Source organism: Engystomops pustulosus, chromosome 6, assembly GCF_040894005.1.
Source record: "Engystomops pustulosus chromosome 6, aEngPut4.maternal, whole genome shotgun sequence".
NCBI classification, from domain to species: Eukaryota; Metazoa; Chordata; class Amphibia; order Anura; family Leptodactylidae; genus Engystomops; species Engystomops pustulosus.
Window position 1 is genome coordinate 41,051,496 of NC_092416.1, and position 16,286 is coordinate 41,067,781.

A 16,286-nucleotide genomic window follows, 5' to 3' on the forward strand; every position below is an offset into this window, starting at 1 on the left:
AAGTATATGAATGTAGGTGGGGCACAGAAACAGAGAGAAGTATATGGGGTTAGGTGGGGCACTGATGCAGGGAGAAGTGTGCGGGTGTAGGTGGGGCACAGATGCAGGGACAGGTATAAAAATGTAGGTGGGGCACAGAAGCAGGGAGAAGTATACGGGTGTAGGTGGGACACAGATGCAGGGAGAAGTGTGCGGGTTTAGGTGGGGCACAGATGCAGGGAGAAGTATGTGGGTCTAGGTGGGGCACAGATGCAGGGAGAAGTATATGGGTGTAGGTGGGGCACAGAGGCAGGGTGGAGTATGTGGGTGTAGGTGGGGCACAAATGCAGGGAGAAGTATGCGGGCGTAGGTGGGGCACAGATACAGGGAGAAGTATGTGAGTGTAGGTGGGGCACAGATGCAGGGAGAGGTATAAAAATGTAGGTGGGGCACAGAAACTGGGAGAAGAATGTGGGTGTAGCTTGGACATGGAGGTAGGGAGTGTGTGGGACAAGTAGGCAAGAAGAATTAACACCATATATCATCATATATATATATATATATATATATATATATATATATATCACAACATTACTGCCTATCTCTGTAACCACACACAGCTGTCTAGATGTTATGCTGCAGCACAAGAAGAATTATGTGGATGGACACAGAGGTAACAACTAGTACTGTAAGCTCCTGGGACAAGGACAGAATGAAAAGTATTGTATGTGGTAGTTGATGGAACAAGGACACAACGAGAAGTATTGTATATCATTTTGAGATGAGTATTTATTATTTCTTTTTATAAAGCAGCATGATTTGGGTGCACTTTTAAAAAATTCTTCTAGTATCTACCATCCTGATTAAACGGCTGTATTTATCAGACTGTGATGCAGAATATTTTTATATATATTTTATTTCGATCCATGGGACAGGATACTTTGTCAGTATTACCTGATAACTGATATAACACACTAGTAGAATATGGGTCTGCACCTCATGTTATAGGGTTAGGTGATATGACCAACATATTGTCATAGTAATAGTATAAGCCAGGACAGTTATCAGATACAACCAGAAAAGAAATTTATCAAGAACATATCCAATCAGCAGCCATTCCTTGGTAACTCTATGATTATGTTGGTCCTGTATATGTTGACGGATGGTTGTTATTTCATTGAAGATGCTCTGCAGTATCTCTGCCCGTTCTTTATGGTCCGGAGATGTGTGTATGGACAGGTCAGCATTCTCAGTATATCTGTCCAGGTTATCTGTGAGAAGAAAATGTCAAATTATCAAACTCTGCACAAGCCAAGGAGGAATCGCAATGGACATGAAATCAAAAGACAGAAGTGGGGTTAATTTCATACATAGCACTTTTTAATAAAAATGTGTCCATCTTCATGAATATGTGACTATGTACAGATCCCTCAGTAGTATTAGCTCTGTAGTATAATGAAAGCAACCAGCATTGTATAAAATTTACAATAAATGTTGTGAAGTTAACAGTTTTATGTCCTTCTCTTAGTAAAAGGAGGCATTGTTTTCCATTTAACACCTTGGAAAACTTATTTGCATTCTTCCCAGAATTCCCTAGTGGAGCATCTATTACTTTAAGTCTCCATACGCCTTTAAAGGGAACCTACCACCATAAATCTACCTATAAAGGTAGATCGGGTGGTAGGTGGATCAATGGGGCGTGAGGATAGCTCTTTTAAGGGCTAATCCTCACGTCCCCGCACTTTTTTAGTAACTTTTATCAAACTTTTATGCTAATTTTATTATGCGGCTACTGGGGCGTGGAGTAGCCGCATCTGAGGTTACACGAGGCGGCTACTCCACGCCCCGGTAGCCTCTTTTCTCCTCCTACTCACCATCTTCGGCGCGCAGCTGCTCGTAGCTGCGCGCCCTCGTCCGACGATCCTGCAGTCTGCGCATGTGCAGAACACTAAGCCCGCGCCTGTGCAGCCCCGGCTTCGGAGCAGTGACCGCGCAGGCGCGAAGATGGTGAGTAGGAGGAAAAAAGAGGCTACCGGGGCGTGGAGTAGCCACCTCGTGTAACCTCAGATGCGGCTACTCCACGCCCCAGTAGCCGCATAATAAAATTAGCATAAAAGTTTGATAAAAGTTACTAAAAAAGTGCGGGGACGTGAGGATTAGCCCTTAAAAGGGCTATTCTCACATCCCATTGATCCACCTACCACCCGATATACCTTTATAGGTAGATTTGTGGTGGTAGGTTCCCTTTAAGGTGGCCTTAATTGGCAAACTCTCCATGAGGAGAACACCTACTGTCTGGTCCTTCTCTTAGCACACACAGCTAATGCAGGCCAAAGTCACCGGAACAAACAACTCTCTACAGGCGGATGTCACTTTGTTGGCGCACAAATTATACAATCCTATGTCCCTGTTAACTACAGTCTATGGCATATCATAGTGTGTGCCAGCACAGTAACATGCGGTAAAGAGGTGCGGCTCTCGTTCCTCCCCACCACCCCTATTAGTTGTCCTCATCTTCCACTAGACGTGTCCCACCACCACTATTCATTGATGGACGGTACATGGATCTTTACAGAGGCAGTTCCCCAGTCATAAGAAATTTGTACTCTAAAAAAACTATTTATTGGTTGATCAATATACTCCTCCAGGGTTGTATTATAGGAAGGGCTCTAGGGGCGTGTGGGACTGGTGTGGCAACTAGGACTAGTAGTCAGTACTACTGCCACTGTGCCAGCTAGGCCAGCAGCTAGGCTGACATGTAAGGAGGAGAAAGTTTAGAATATTAATGTTAATTTAGATTAGTAATGTGTGCCATGTGTGTCTGGGTGACATTCAGTTGGGGCCCCCAGCAGATTTTGCACCCAGGGGCCTCCACCTCCCTTAATCCAGCTCTGTACTCCTCTATCATAGGGCTATCACTGAGCTGCAGCACATTCACGTGATCAAGATATGGAACCCAAAAAAACAATTTGCAACAACAAACAATATAATATACGGGCGGCCACCCGGTTACATACAAGATAGTTTCCAAAGGTTTGTTCTTAGGTTGAATTTGTATGTAAGTCGAAACTGTATATTTTATAGTTGTAGATCCAGACAAAAAAATGCTTTGCCTCGTTGACAATTGTAGTTTCAAAATTTTTTGCTGTAATGGGACCAAGGATTATCAATAAAGTTTCATTACAGACACCTTACAGCTGATCAGTTCAGCCTGGGACTATAGTAAAGCATCCAGAGAGCTTCACCAGAGGTCACAGTGAGCAGAGGGGTCCGTCTTTAACTAGGGGTCGTCTGTAAGTCAGGTGTCCTTAAGTAGGGGACCGCCTGTATACATATATGTTGCACATGTTTGGTGAATAATGGAAGTCCTGCTGCTTTTTCTTCTATTCTGCAATACATGCAACCCTCTTCTTCTGATAAGTAAGAATCCTGTTGCTTAGACCACCAGTGATCACAGTATTTCACACAGTATTTACTTTCCAGAAGTTTAGTGATCCCTATTTGTGACCCACAAAAAGCACACAAAATTCTACCAATTGCGTAGTGTGATAGTTCCTATAAAATTGTACCCCATATAATTACGGATAATTGTCTTATGTAACCTTTTCCTGCGGCATTCACTCGACATCACACGCAATGCACAGTGACTCACCATTACTAGCGTCCTCCATCTCTTGTAGGGTCTCTGAAAACGTATTTGTTTTATTGGACCAGTTTTTGTCCTTCATGCACACAATGACGCTTAACTTTCCTAGGACCAGCTTCTTTATCCACGTAGGAACCTTAGTATGGATATTCTTCTTACTGACTATTCGGACTATGAATATACTTTCAGTCAGGCTGATGACGAGTAAGGCCAAGCAGACTAGGAAATAGGAATCTGGAGGGGAGATAGAGAAAGAATAGAACTAATAACTAATCAGATACATGTATGATGCATTCGGTACAATGGCGATTTGGACTCAAAGTGTTGAGCTCATGCAAAAAGATATAAAATATTATTCCTTGATAAGAAAAGTTTAGCCATTAGTAGGGGAGACTATAAAATTAAAAAAAATAGCTGAAATATATGAAAACTGGTGCTATTGTCTTCGTACAGTTTGCCTCACTAATGTGCAATGTGTGGCAGATGATCCGACAGTGGTGCATGATGTTCAATTATACGGCACAAATGGCACAATTTGTGAAGGTTTTTTAAAATTTTTGGTGCACTTTTATACTGTGCACAAAAATGTCGGATTTTAAACATATATGTGTTGCAAACTCCTACGAAGCACTACCACGCCCTTTAAGTGCACAGTTTTTTAAAGTGTTGCACAAAGTGCAACTCCAACACAATTTTGGCGCAAACATTTAATAAATACACATGCAAGCACAAAAGACACTTTTTCATAGTATATAAATATAAGGCTGGGGAAAGTCCATCAAGTTCAACCTTTCAGAATTAAACAAATGTTTTTACCCTATAACCCGTGATATTTTTTCTCTCCAGAAAGGCATCCAGGCCTCTCTTGAACATGTACATAGAGTCCGCCATAACAACCTCCTGCGGCAGAGAGGTCCATAGTCTCACTGCTCTTACAGTAAAGAAACTTTGTCTAGGGTGATGGCGGAACCACCTCTCATCTAGACGTAGAGGATGCCCCCTCTCTTTGGGGATGGTAGGTCAGCCTCTCCTCTAGGTGTAGAGGATGCCCCCTGTCTATGGTGATGGTGGAACCACCTCTCCTCTAGGTGTAGAGGATGCCCCCTGTCTATGGTGATGGTGGAACTACCTCTCCTCTAGACGTGGAGGATACCCACTCTCTATGGGGATGGTAAAACCGCCTCTCCTATAGGTGTAGAGGATGCTCCCTGTCTATGGTTATTGTAGAACCTCCTCTCCTCTAGGTGTAGAGGAAGTCCCCTGTCTATGGTGATGGTAGAACCTCCTCTCCTTTAGGTGTAGAGGATGCCCCCTGTCTATGGTGATGTAGAACCGCCTCCCCTCTAGGTGTAGAGGATGCCCCCTGTCTATGGTGATGTAGAACCACCTCTCCTCTAGGTGTAGAGGATGCCCCCTGTCTATGGTGATGGTAGAACCACCTCTCCTCTAGGTGTAGAGGATGCTCCCTGTCTATTGTGATGGTAGAACAGACTCTTCTCTAGGTGTAGACTATGCCCTGTCTATGGTGTTGGTATAGCCTCCTCTCCTCTAGGTGTAGAGGATGCTCCCTGTCTATGGTGATGTAGAACCGCCTCCCCTCTAGGTGTAGAGGATGCTCCCTGTCTCTGGTGATGGTATAACCTCCTCTCCTCTAGGTGTAGAGGATGCCACCTGTCTATGGTGATGGTAGAACCTCCTCTCCTCTAGGTGTAGAGGATGCCCCCTGTCTATGGTGATGGTAGAACAGACTCTTCTCTAGGTGTACAGGATAAGCCCTTTCTATGGTGTTGGTATAGCCTCCTCTCCTCTAGGTGTAGAGGATGCCCCCTGTCTATGGTGTTGGTATAGCCTCCTCTCCTCTAGGTGTAGAGGATGCCCCCTGTCTATGGTGATGTTAGAGCTGCCTCTCCTCTAGGCATAGAGGATGCCCCCTGTTTATGGTGATGATCGAACCCCCTTTCCACTTGGTGTAGAGAATGCCCCCTATCTATGGTGATGGTAGAAACTTCTCTCTTCTTGGTGTATTTGTACATGGTAATGAAAAGCATTTTTGGTACTTACTTTGAAAAAACACTGTCGCAGACACAATAATATATCTGGTTCATTACTTTATCATATACTTACCTTGTTTAGCCCCTCTGTTCCATCACTGCAGCTCTGGATCACTGGCCCTAACGGTGGTCTGCAGCAGTCACATTCTTTTAATAAGTTGTCATATCAGAAGCCAGCACTGACTAGAGCTGTGGTGCTGGAATATGCTGTTCAGTTCTGGGCACCAGTCCATAAAAAGGAGGCCCTGGTGCTGGAGAGGGTTCAATGAAGAACCACAAAAATCACTAGGGGTATGAAGGGTCTCAGTTATGAGGAAAAATTAAAACAACTAGATTTATTTAATATTGAAAAGAAACAACTACGAGGGGACATGATTCATTTATATAAATACATGAATGGTCCATACAAACAATATGGTGGAAAGTTGTTACAGGTTAAATCACATTAAAAGACAAAGGGGCACTGTCTCCGTCTGGATAAAACAAGGTTTAATCACTAGAGGAGACAAAGCTTCTTTACTGTAAAAACTGTGAATCTGCAGAATAGCCGAGCTCAGGAGCTGGTCACAGCAGGGACAGCAGACAGCTTCAAAAAGGGTATAGATGCCTTTTTACATCACAATAACTTTGATGACTATGTTATAATATGGAATTATGTTCCCTTATATTCCTTCCTCATCTAATACTTTCCCTTTTAATCCTTTGTTGAACTTGATAAACATTTGTCCTTTTTCAACCGTATAAACTATGCAACTATATAAGAGACGTTCAATACTGAATTGCCTTTTTACTGTATTGTCTATTTTGTATATATTCCTACTTACCTATTATAGGAGTAGTGTGAGCAGACGCCGGTAATGTTTCTGTAACTATAATGAGGAAGACTGAATAACCCAGTAGAAGAGTGATCTTGAATGTAATCCTTTCCCCGCTCTCAATAGGGAGGTAAAATCCAATAATGTCCAAAATCATGAGAAATACACTGGGAATTATCAAGTTCACAACATAGTAGAGTGGATGCCTTTTAAAAATGATCTGTGTAAAACAATGACACAAAATATATAATAAATATTGTTTGATAAATATGTGATTGCAACATTTTTACATTATTAGTCCTCATGTACACAAATGTGTGATTTCTTGGGGCTGCAAACCATGGACCAGTGCGTCATCAGCAGGGCCGGCATCTGCACTGAGAGTACCTGGGCAAGTGCTGGGGCCCAGAGCTCCTGGGGGGGCCCACATAATGCTGTACATAAGGAATCCGTGGGGTGAGGGTACTGTATCTAATGAATTCATAGGAGCCCAGGGGCCTACTGAAACCTGGAGCCGACCCTGGTCATCAGCATGTGAGATCCATTCCCACATCGATAATCATAGAAGAGACCGACTGAACTGAAACTGGAGAGGCAATAGCAGCAGTACTGTAGTTTGCAGTCTGGGCAATAGTCTTACAACATTTGTGTGCACTGGAGCTTACATAGTATAACATTATTTCTAGGAAATCTACCGTATATACTCTTGTATAAGCAGAGTTTTTCAGCACAAAAAATGTGCTGAAAAACCTCACCTCAGCTTATACACGAGACAATTAAAAAAAAAAAATTTATATACTCACCCTCCGGCGGCCCCGATGCTCAGCGCGGCTCCCTGATGTCAGCACGGCTCCTCTTCCGTCTTCCCCGCAGCTCCTCTTTTGTCTTCGGTAACAGCCGGCATAGACGCGGCCATGTTATCTTCAGGACGGCGCATACTATGTCGTCAGCAGCGGCCGCGTCATAGTATGCGCCTGCCGGCAGAGCGCATGGCCGTATCTCTGCCGGTTGTTACAGAAGATGGGTTTTAGATAGGGATTTGGATGAGGGTGGCCCTCTGTGTAGCATTATGTACAGAGGAACTTTCACCAATGATACAGGGCCTAAGAGACGGTGAGCTGGCTTATCTATTTTTTGAACCTTTTACCTCCTCCACTAAGCACTTTCTCTTATTTTTTACAAATACTTGTCATTTTTTGTATATTTTTTCTATGGTGGCACAATAAGGAATTCATAAAAGTTGCAACCAACATTTGGAGAGAAAAATGGAACTGGACCGCACATCCACACATTATCCACATCCACACATCCACACATACAATGATTTATTGCCACTAGGCTACATTTACAGAGTGAACTAGAGGTTTCTTAGTTAAATTTTGATCAAAGCCCCTAACCACTTCACGGTGACATCGTTTTGGTGGGTGCCTACACTAATAAGGTGCAACACCACATGGCGTCCACCACCGCTGCAACACAGCTCCAGCAGGGACCAAGACCCAGCAGCCCCCTAGTCTTTCAACATATGAGAGTAAGTAACTAGGATCTCTGTTGCAGGCAAATACTGTAATACAAAAAAAAGGTCTCTTTTAAAGAAGAATCTTTCCTTATAAACATTAGGATTGTTTATAAAATGCTGTGACTCACATGGAACATTAATACTGCGTAATCTTGATCTTCATCAGTCTCTAGTCGGTAGCTGGTATGTACCTGGACAAGTTCCCATTCTCCTTGATTGTAAAACTTAAGCAAATCCTTCTTTAAATTGTTGGCTGAACTCCATAAGGACATATTGATATGTTCAACTGGTAACCAAAGAGATTTTATATTAACAGTGAGGGATAACCTAAAGCAAATGGGACTCAATATAAAATCTGTTACAATCTCCCCAACTATCATGAACAGAGAAATACGAATTTCTCAAAAAATCTTGGCAGAAATTCTGCCTGAACCAGGACCAAGTGTTAGGCTATGCCAGAAAGGGCTTCAGGAAGTTTGATAGGACTTCATTGCAGTGGAATTTCTGCCAATACAAGGTGTATCCCAGACATGGCCTAGGGAGAGCGGGCCCTTCTGCTCCCAGACTTTCAGGAAAGTTTTAGCCTATGAACTGTGTCTTGTGCTACATTGGGGCAGATTTACTTACCCGGTCCATTCGCGATCCAGCGGCACGTTCTCTGCGGTGGATTCTGGTCTTCCGGCGATTCACTAAGGTAGTTCTCCCGATGTCCACCAGGTGGCGCTGCTGCGCTGAAGTTCGTCGGAGTGCACTGAAGTTCACCGTCGTGGGTGCAGGTAAGCGCGTGTCAAACAACACTTTTTTTTTTTAAATGCAGCTTTTTTCCGAATCCGCCGGGTTTTCTTACGGCCATGCCCCCTGATTTCCGTCACGTGCATGCCGGGGCCGATGTGCCACAATCCGATCGCGTGCGCCAAAATCCTGGGGCAATTCAGGGGAAATTGGCGCGAATCGGAAATTTCCGGATAACCCGCTGGAAAAACACAATTCGGGCCCTTGGTAAATCACCCCCATTGACTTTTATGAGACTTCAGGATCGGCTTATACGATTGCACAAACCAAGAAGCCCAAGGAGGAGTTGCTGATCTGCTGATCATTGGGATTTAATGGGGTTTTCCCACGAACTGAAGTTAGGCCCTCTCCACAGAATAGGGCCTAACTTGCTGATCAGTGGGGGTCTCAGCTCTGATACCCCCATTGATCAGCAGGTTAGGCCTTATCCCGTGGATAGAGTCTAACTTCAGTTCATGGAAAAACCCCTTTAAACTGTTAAGACCCCACCCCCAATGGTCATACATTTAGGATCCAACAGGAAAGGAATAAAAATTAGTTTCGCAATCTCTTTAAACCAATAGTGACTAGTGGAGAGCAGCATCCTGTAGGAGGTGCCTTCATCATATTGCCATCTCTACACAGTGATGTCATATAATTGTTATATTATGTATTTTATGGCTATTTTCCATCAGAAAAGCAGTCAGATTCTTCAGTGTGTATCTCTAAGTAAGTGGTAAGAAACACTCATTTATACTTCTTAATTAAGTGTTTCCATGCATTAAAGTAAATAATACTAAGAACTGCCCTGTTGCCCTTCGAGGCTGTTATCTTCATGTTTTGATATTCAGTTGTATTGATTTTATGCAAACTAGAAAGTCACTATAAATGGTTTTCCATTCATTGACCAATTTGGGTCTCATGGTACCCCCCTTTCTAACTCCTTTCACATAACCCCTGTACATAAATGGATTTTGATATACCTATATATTTCAGGTAAATTGTGTAACTTACTTGAGTGCTGCTGGCTGCGAAAGCTCAATGTACAGTTGTGGCTGTCGAAGGGAAAGAAGTAGGTGTGGAACATGCACATGGTTGATACTCTGTTGGTTTTCTGATATTTTACCAGTCCTGTGTTTTTAATGTAAACAAAACTGTGTCCGAGGGGTTTTCCTGAATCCACACTGTTGGAAGAAACCAAATAACATGGAGTTCACAACAAGGATCTGAATGCTGGATGCTGGTCAGGTCACTACATAGATCTGCTCCTGTAAGGACACAGTGGGGCACATGTATCTACTTATTCTTCTTTATTTACAACTCTTCGTAGCAAATTTGGCAACTTTATTTTATTGTATTACTCAATTTCAGATGAGAAAGTTGCAACCTTTTTGGCGGAAATCCAAACCCGCCCTTTGCTACTTGTACTTCCCTACTTTCATCCGCGTCTCTATCTCTGCCTGCTGTAATCTAACCCAGTGGGGGAAAGTGCTCCTGCACAGTGTAAAAGCCTGTGAAGCTGCAGCAGGGAGGGTCTCTGTTAACTCCCCCCCAGAGCCTTTCTGGCTCATTAGCATAATTATAAAAGTTGATTTTACAAGAAAGGAGGCCATATAAGAAGATTACCACAGTCACGGTGCCTGGGTCTATGAGTATGTGTCAATTGTTTATCATGATGGACTCTGATGGTAGATTTCCTTTAAGATATATGTGCCCCAGTGACTAACATCATAATTCAAAGTTTGGTGAATCTCCATGTTGGATATTATTTTGTAGGTTTCATACTTATGGTAAATTTCTCTAAATTATTCATATTTAGGCTAGGTTAACAACACGTTTATTTGATAGGCTCAGCACATACACCAGGAACACTCCCAATGTATATGACAGACCTATCCTTAGACATATACTGGCATATGGATGTATCCTTTTTGCCTCTGTCTGCACAGTTTATGTCTTATTCTGTAGAAAACAGAAGAGGGAAAGCCCAGGAAGCTGCGCCTTTCTATCATACTTCCTCCTGCCAAGCAATGTATACGCTCAGTGGAGGCAATGGTGGACGGATGCAACATATTGCATCCCTCTCATGGCCTCTGCTGAGCGTATACATTACTATTTATTAAACACTTATAGAAGATGTAACTGAGCAAGTTGATGATTCAGTGACCAGAAATGGAAAAATTTACATATTTCTATAATTTTTTTTTGAAAAGGTGTTAAAACTATACTCACAATTCACTGATCATTATGTCGGGGACCCATATTTTCTCCGAAGGTATGGAAATAATAGTCATATTGTCAAAGTCCAATGGATCCCACTGCAGAAATTCATCTCTCCAGTACTTAAAAGAACAAAAAATAAATGTATATAGAAAAGCAGTAACATATAATATAATACAATATACTACAATAGCCAATGCACAAAGCCACAGTTATCATAAAGCACATAATAAATGTAAGTCTTAAAGAGATTGGCTATTTTATAAAACTTTTTTATGTCCCTTTATTAAGCTCCGCCCCTGCATTATATGTGGACATGCCATTATATTACTATAGATATAATAATATAGTAGCTATATATAGTAGATATATAATAATATATATATTACTATAGATATAATAATATAGTAATTCTGTAATATCTTAGATTTCCCTGTTGTTCTGCTCCTTTGTTTTTCATCCCACAATTTGGGGGGGGGGGGGCGGAGTTACTAGTTGTGGGTGTGTCCCTGCACAGGTTGGTATTATTATCTCAGATTGTTCTCAACCCTAATTGGCAACACTCATTTTGCTTCTTGCATGTAATTGTGTTAAAGTTATAAGAAATGCTACATAATGAGAAATGCAAGTATTTACTAAAGCAGGAATATTACGAGGGCTGTTAGATCCTCTACACTGGCATAGGAAGAAGGGAAGAAATGGCACCCACCACCTTGGAATCTTCTTCGATGCTTATTAGTTCATCCTCTACAATGCAAAATTGACGAAACCTTCAATAAAAGGTTATAAAAATGTTCTTACCCGATTATATAGGAAGTGTGTGGCCAGCAGCTGATTCTTCTCATCCTATGGATTAAACATATCAAATATTAAAATATGTGGATACATCTGAAAATATTGATGGTGTTCACTGTTACATGGCAAGAGGGCTGTATTTAAGGGAGGGCACCCAGGGTGTAAGCCCCCGGGCCCCCACCACTAAGTAGGGGGAGGAGGACCTCACCATCCTGCCTGCTTTCACCTCTGCTGCATTATTATCAATATTGGTGCCCCAAGTGCTATGCAGTGCAGTATGTTATATACTCCCTTGTCAATCCTTTTTCCTGATCACCCTAGCTTTATGAACAGAGGGTTTGAGCCTCACAGATGAGGGGTGGATCTGTGGATATGTGGCAACTGTATTATAATGTTCTGCAGCAGTTGAGGGGATTATTATGATATTCTGCAGCAGCATAAGTATGTATTATGAAGTTCTACTGCAGCTTGGATGTGTAATATGTTTTCAGCAGCTGAGGTGTGCAATATCATGTTCTGCAACAGCTGAGGAGTGTATTATGTTGTTCTGCAGCAGTTGAGGTGTGCATTGTGATGCTCTATAAGAGCTGAGGTGAGCATTATGATGTTCTGCAGCAGCTGAGGTATGTTTTGTGATGTTCTGCAGCAGTGAAGGTGGGTATTCTGATGTTCTGAAGTAGTTATGGTGTGTATTCTGATGTTCTGCAGCAGCTAAGATGTGTTTTATTGGGTTCTGCAGCAGATTAGGTTTGTATTATGAGGTTATGCAGCAGCTGAGGTATGTGTTCTGATGTTCTGCGGCAGCTGTAGTGTGTGTTATGATGTTCTGTTGAAGCTGAGGTGTATATTAAATGCGGTCATGGGGTTACTGGTGCGTGTATTATGAGGTTCTGCAGCAGCTGAGGTGTTTACTGTGAGGTTTTGCAGCTCCTAAGGTAAGTATTATGATGTTATGCAGCAGATCAGGTGTTCACTATGAGGCTCTGCAGAAGCTGAGTGATATATTACGATGTTCTTCAGCAGCTGAGGTGTGTGTTATGCTGTTCTGGAGCAGCTGAGGTATGTAGTATGAGGTTCTGCAGCAGCTGAGGTATATATATATGAGATTTTGCAGCAGTTAAGGTGGAAATTAAGTGTTTCTCAATAAACTGTGATTTGATGGTGCTAAAGAAATACAGATTTTTCATGTATTACGTATTCAGCATCAGTTTGGGGGCATTCATTTTACAGAGAATTAATGGAGGGTCCCCACCATTTTTTTCGCCCAGGGGCCTTATTACCAGCTTTTTAATAACTTGAACCCCATAGATTACATGCGAGACTGGAATATTAGCTGTAATCCAGTACACTTACCACAGAGAGAATGGCGTAAATGGTGATGTCTATGTAGACGTTGGTGACCTTCTTCCAGTCCTGGACAGGCCTCACTTTGCTTTCGTACCCATCCATGAGGGACTGATACAGAAGCACTTCAGTGGAGTTCTCCTGCTTAGAGTTTGATGTTTCTAGGGTTCCTAAAATCAGCCAACAGTGACAGAGGTAGCACATTATACCTCTACCTAGTCTTATAGAATTTGTTATATTTAGCATTCATTTCTAGGGTTAATGTTTCCTTAAATTTGTTATTCAAGATCTGTAAAAAATGTCTAATAACGTGACCCAGTTCTATTCCCTCGAATTCGAATATGCTGCAGTACTGGATGCGTCCCGTAGGAAAGAGTGGCGCTGTTTCAGAGAAGAAATAGCTATATGCAGTGAAATACTCCAGTTTACTCTCTCCAATAATGTTCAAACCTTAGAGGGGTTGTCCAGTTTTAGCAGGTAAATGTTATTGTTTACTTTAATACTATAATATACCTAATATACTTTCTGTATCAATTTCTCATGGTTTTCTAGATCTCTGCTCGCTGTCATTCAAAGGGAAGTTTCATTGTTTAAGTCCTGTGGATAAACACCAGTCTCATCTGATGTCACACAGGTGCACAGCTTGTTATCTCCTTGGTCATGTGATGTCACACAGGTGCACAGCTTGTTATCTCCTTGGTCATGTGATGTCACACAGGTGCACAGCTTGTTATCTCCTTGGTCATGTGATGTCACACAGGTGCACAGCTTGTTATCTCCTTGGTCATGTGATGTCACACACGTGTGCTGTTCATTATATCCCTAGCCATGTGATGTCACACAGGTGCACAGCTTGTTATCTCCCTGGTCATGTAATGTCACACAGGTGTGCTGTTCATTATATCCCTGGTCATGTGATGTCACACAGGTGCACAGCTTGTTATCTACTTGGTCATGTGATGTCACACAGGTGCATATCTCATTATATCCCTGGTCATGTGATGTCACACAGATGCATGGCGCGTTATATCCCTGGTCATGTGATGTCACACAGGTGCACAGCTAGTTATATCCCTGGTCATGTGATATCACCCATATGCACAGCTAGTTATATCCCTGGTCATGTGATGTCACGCAGTTGCACAGCTTGTTATCTCGTTGGTCATGTGATGTCACACAGGTGCACAGTTGGTTATATCCCCAGTCATGTGATGTTACACAGGTGCACGGCTCGTTATATCACACGGCTCTGATTACTCTTTGTGATTTAAAGAGCTGTGCACCTGTGGGACATCATATGATCAGGGACAGATTTCTATGAACTGGAAGTAAACAATGAAGCTTCCTTTATAATGACAATAATAGATCTAAAAAAAACGGTGAGGAATTGATACAGAAAGGATATTGTATAACTTTTCATCTCATTTATTAGCTGAAACTGGACAGCCCCTTCAAACATTCTCAAAGTGTACAATTGCTGTCAAGGGTAAAATCTAAGAAATGTAAAGAGTTTGTCAAAGTTTTAATTATTTTATTAACTTATTATCTTATATTGGCACAACGTTGGGAAAACGGATAAGGAGGGGACTAACCGGCTGAGCCCTCTCCCTACAGGCTGGGTGTTTGCTGCATATTGCAGCAAACACCCACAGGTAAAACCCGCAATTAGTGCTAGCACTGTACACAGATGTTAAACATTTAAATGACCCTGGCAAAGCTTCTGGAGGCATTAAATCCCGCCATTTGCACACCATTTGCCTTTGTGCCATTTGTCTGTTGTCCATGTTTGTTGATTATCGGAGACACAGTGATTGGTTGCTATGATCTCTACTACCCTTAATGGTATACAAAATAGTAAAAAAAAAAAAATTTCAAGTTAAAAAAAAGTAAAAACTCATAAGTTTAAATCACCCCCTTTCGATAGAATTGATATAAAAGTAAACAAACAAAAACCTCATCAACATGTCAGGTATCGCTGCGTCCCAAAAGTCCTTATCTGTCATAACATAAAATTGTCTGTTCCCGGGGGTGAACCACCTAACAGAAAATTGCACCCAAATATTCAAAAAATTTAGCAAAAAGTGCTCAAAAGGTTGAAAAGTAAACAAAATAGCAACAAAAAATGGCACCGTACACAGGCCTATACACTGCAGTATGAAAAAGTTATTGGCATCAGAACATAGTGAAATGAAATTTGAAACAAAAAATGAAAGGCGTGAATACAAGCATTTTTTTGGGGGGTTCAATTTCACCACATTTGGGATTTTTTGCTGTTTCCAAGTACACAGCTTGTAATATTAAATATTGTCACTGGAAAGTGCAATATATTACACAGAAATGAAGCCCTCGCACAGCTCTGTTGGAAAAAAAAATGTTTTTCTGTTGGAAAAAAAAATGTATGGATTTTTTAAGATGGGGAAGAAAAGATGGACACATAGAAACGGAAAAGGGCCAAGTCATTAAGTGGTTAATAGCCCAAAACAACTTTACTGTAAATAATATAATAAAGTTTACTTACCTTATATGTTACCCATCAATCTGGCACTTTAGTGGAGTTACCTGTCTCGACTAAGAAGCAGTGACGTGACCGCTGCAACCAGTTACTGATTGGCTACAGTGATCACGTGCCAAAAATTTGAAGACAGAAGCCAGGTGCCCGGCAGAAGCTACCTTGCTGGTAATAACAATATTTATGTAATTTATGTGATATTAAAGTAAGATCCCATTTATCAAATGGAAATTTATCAAGACTACAAGGGTAAAGGGCAGTAGAAGTAATTGATCCTTTGATTGAAAAAACAACCCCTGAATCTTGAATCTGATTGGTCAATAAATCCAAAAATTGGGTTAATCTCTCCCAACCCATCTATAATGAGAAATCTACAATGTACTTACCAGAACAGAGACACATCAGGAAGAGGATGCCGGTCAGGATCCGGTTTACAGCCATTGTGGTTCTGATGAAGATAAATTTAGTAAAATCCCTAATTTTATCTTTGTCTTAATTACATCCACTGCAATTATCAGCTAATTTGTATAAATGTTGTGCTCAATCCATCAGCCATATAAATGTAATGGGTGAAATATTCATCTATAATACTGGGAATGGCATCATGGCTGTCGGAGAAGACAGTGTGTCCTGAGCT

At 41.7% G+C, this 16,286-nt stretch overlaps 1 protein-coding gene across 1 annotated transcript; it reads right to left on the reverse strand.

Moving 5' to 3' along the window:
* Positions 1-919: 919 nt before the first annotated feature.
* LOC140134976 (5-hydroxytryptamine receptor 3A-like) lies at positions 920-16,286 on the reverse strand. The gene is made up of 9 exons (XM_072155839.1): positions 16,036-16,286; positions 13,150-13,310; positions 11,803-11,847; positions 11,014-11,123; positions 9,796-9,965; positions 8,139-8,296; positions 6,501-6,711; positions 3,632-3,859; positions 920-1,250 (listed from the first exon to the last, which is right to left on the reverse strand). Exons 1-9 carry the CDS (start codon positions 16,088-16,090, stop codon positions 982-984), a joined length of 1,407 nt encoding a protein of 468 aa, XP_072011940.1. The 5' UTR covers positions 16,091-16,286; the 3' UTR covers positions 920-981.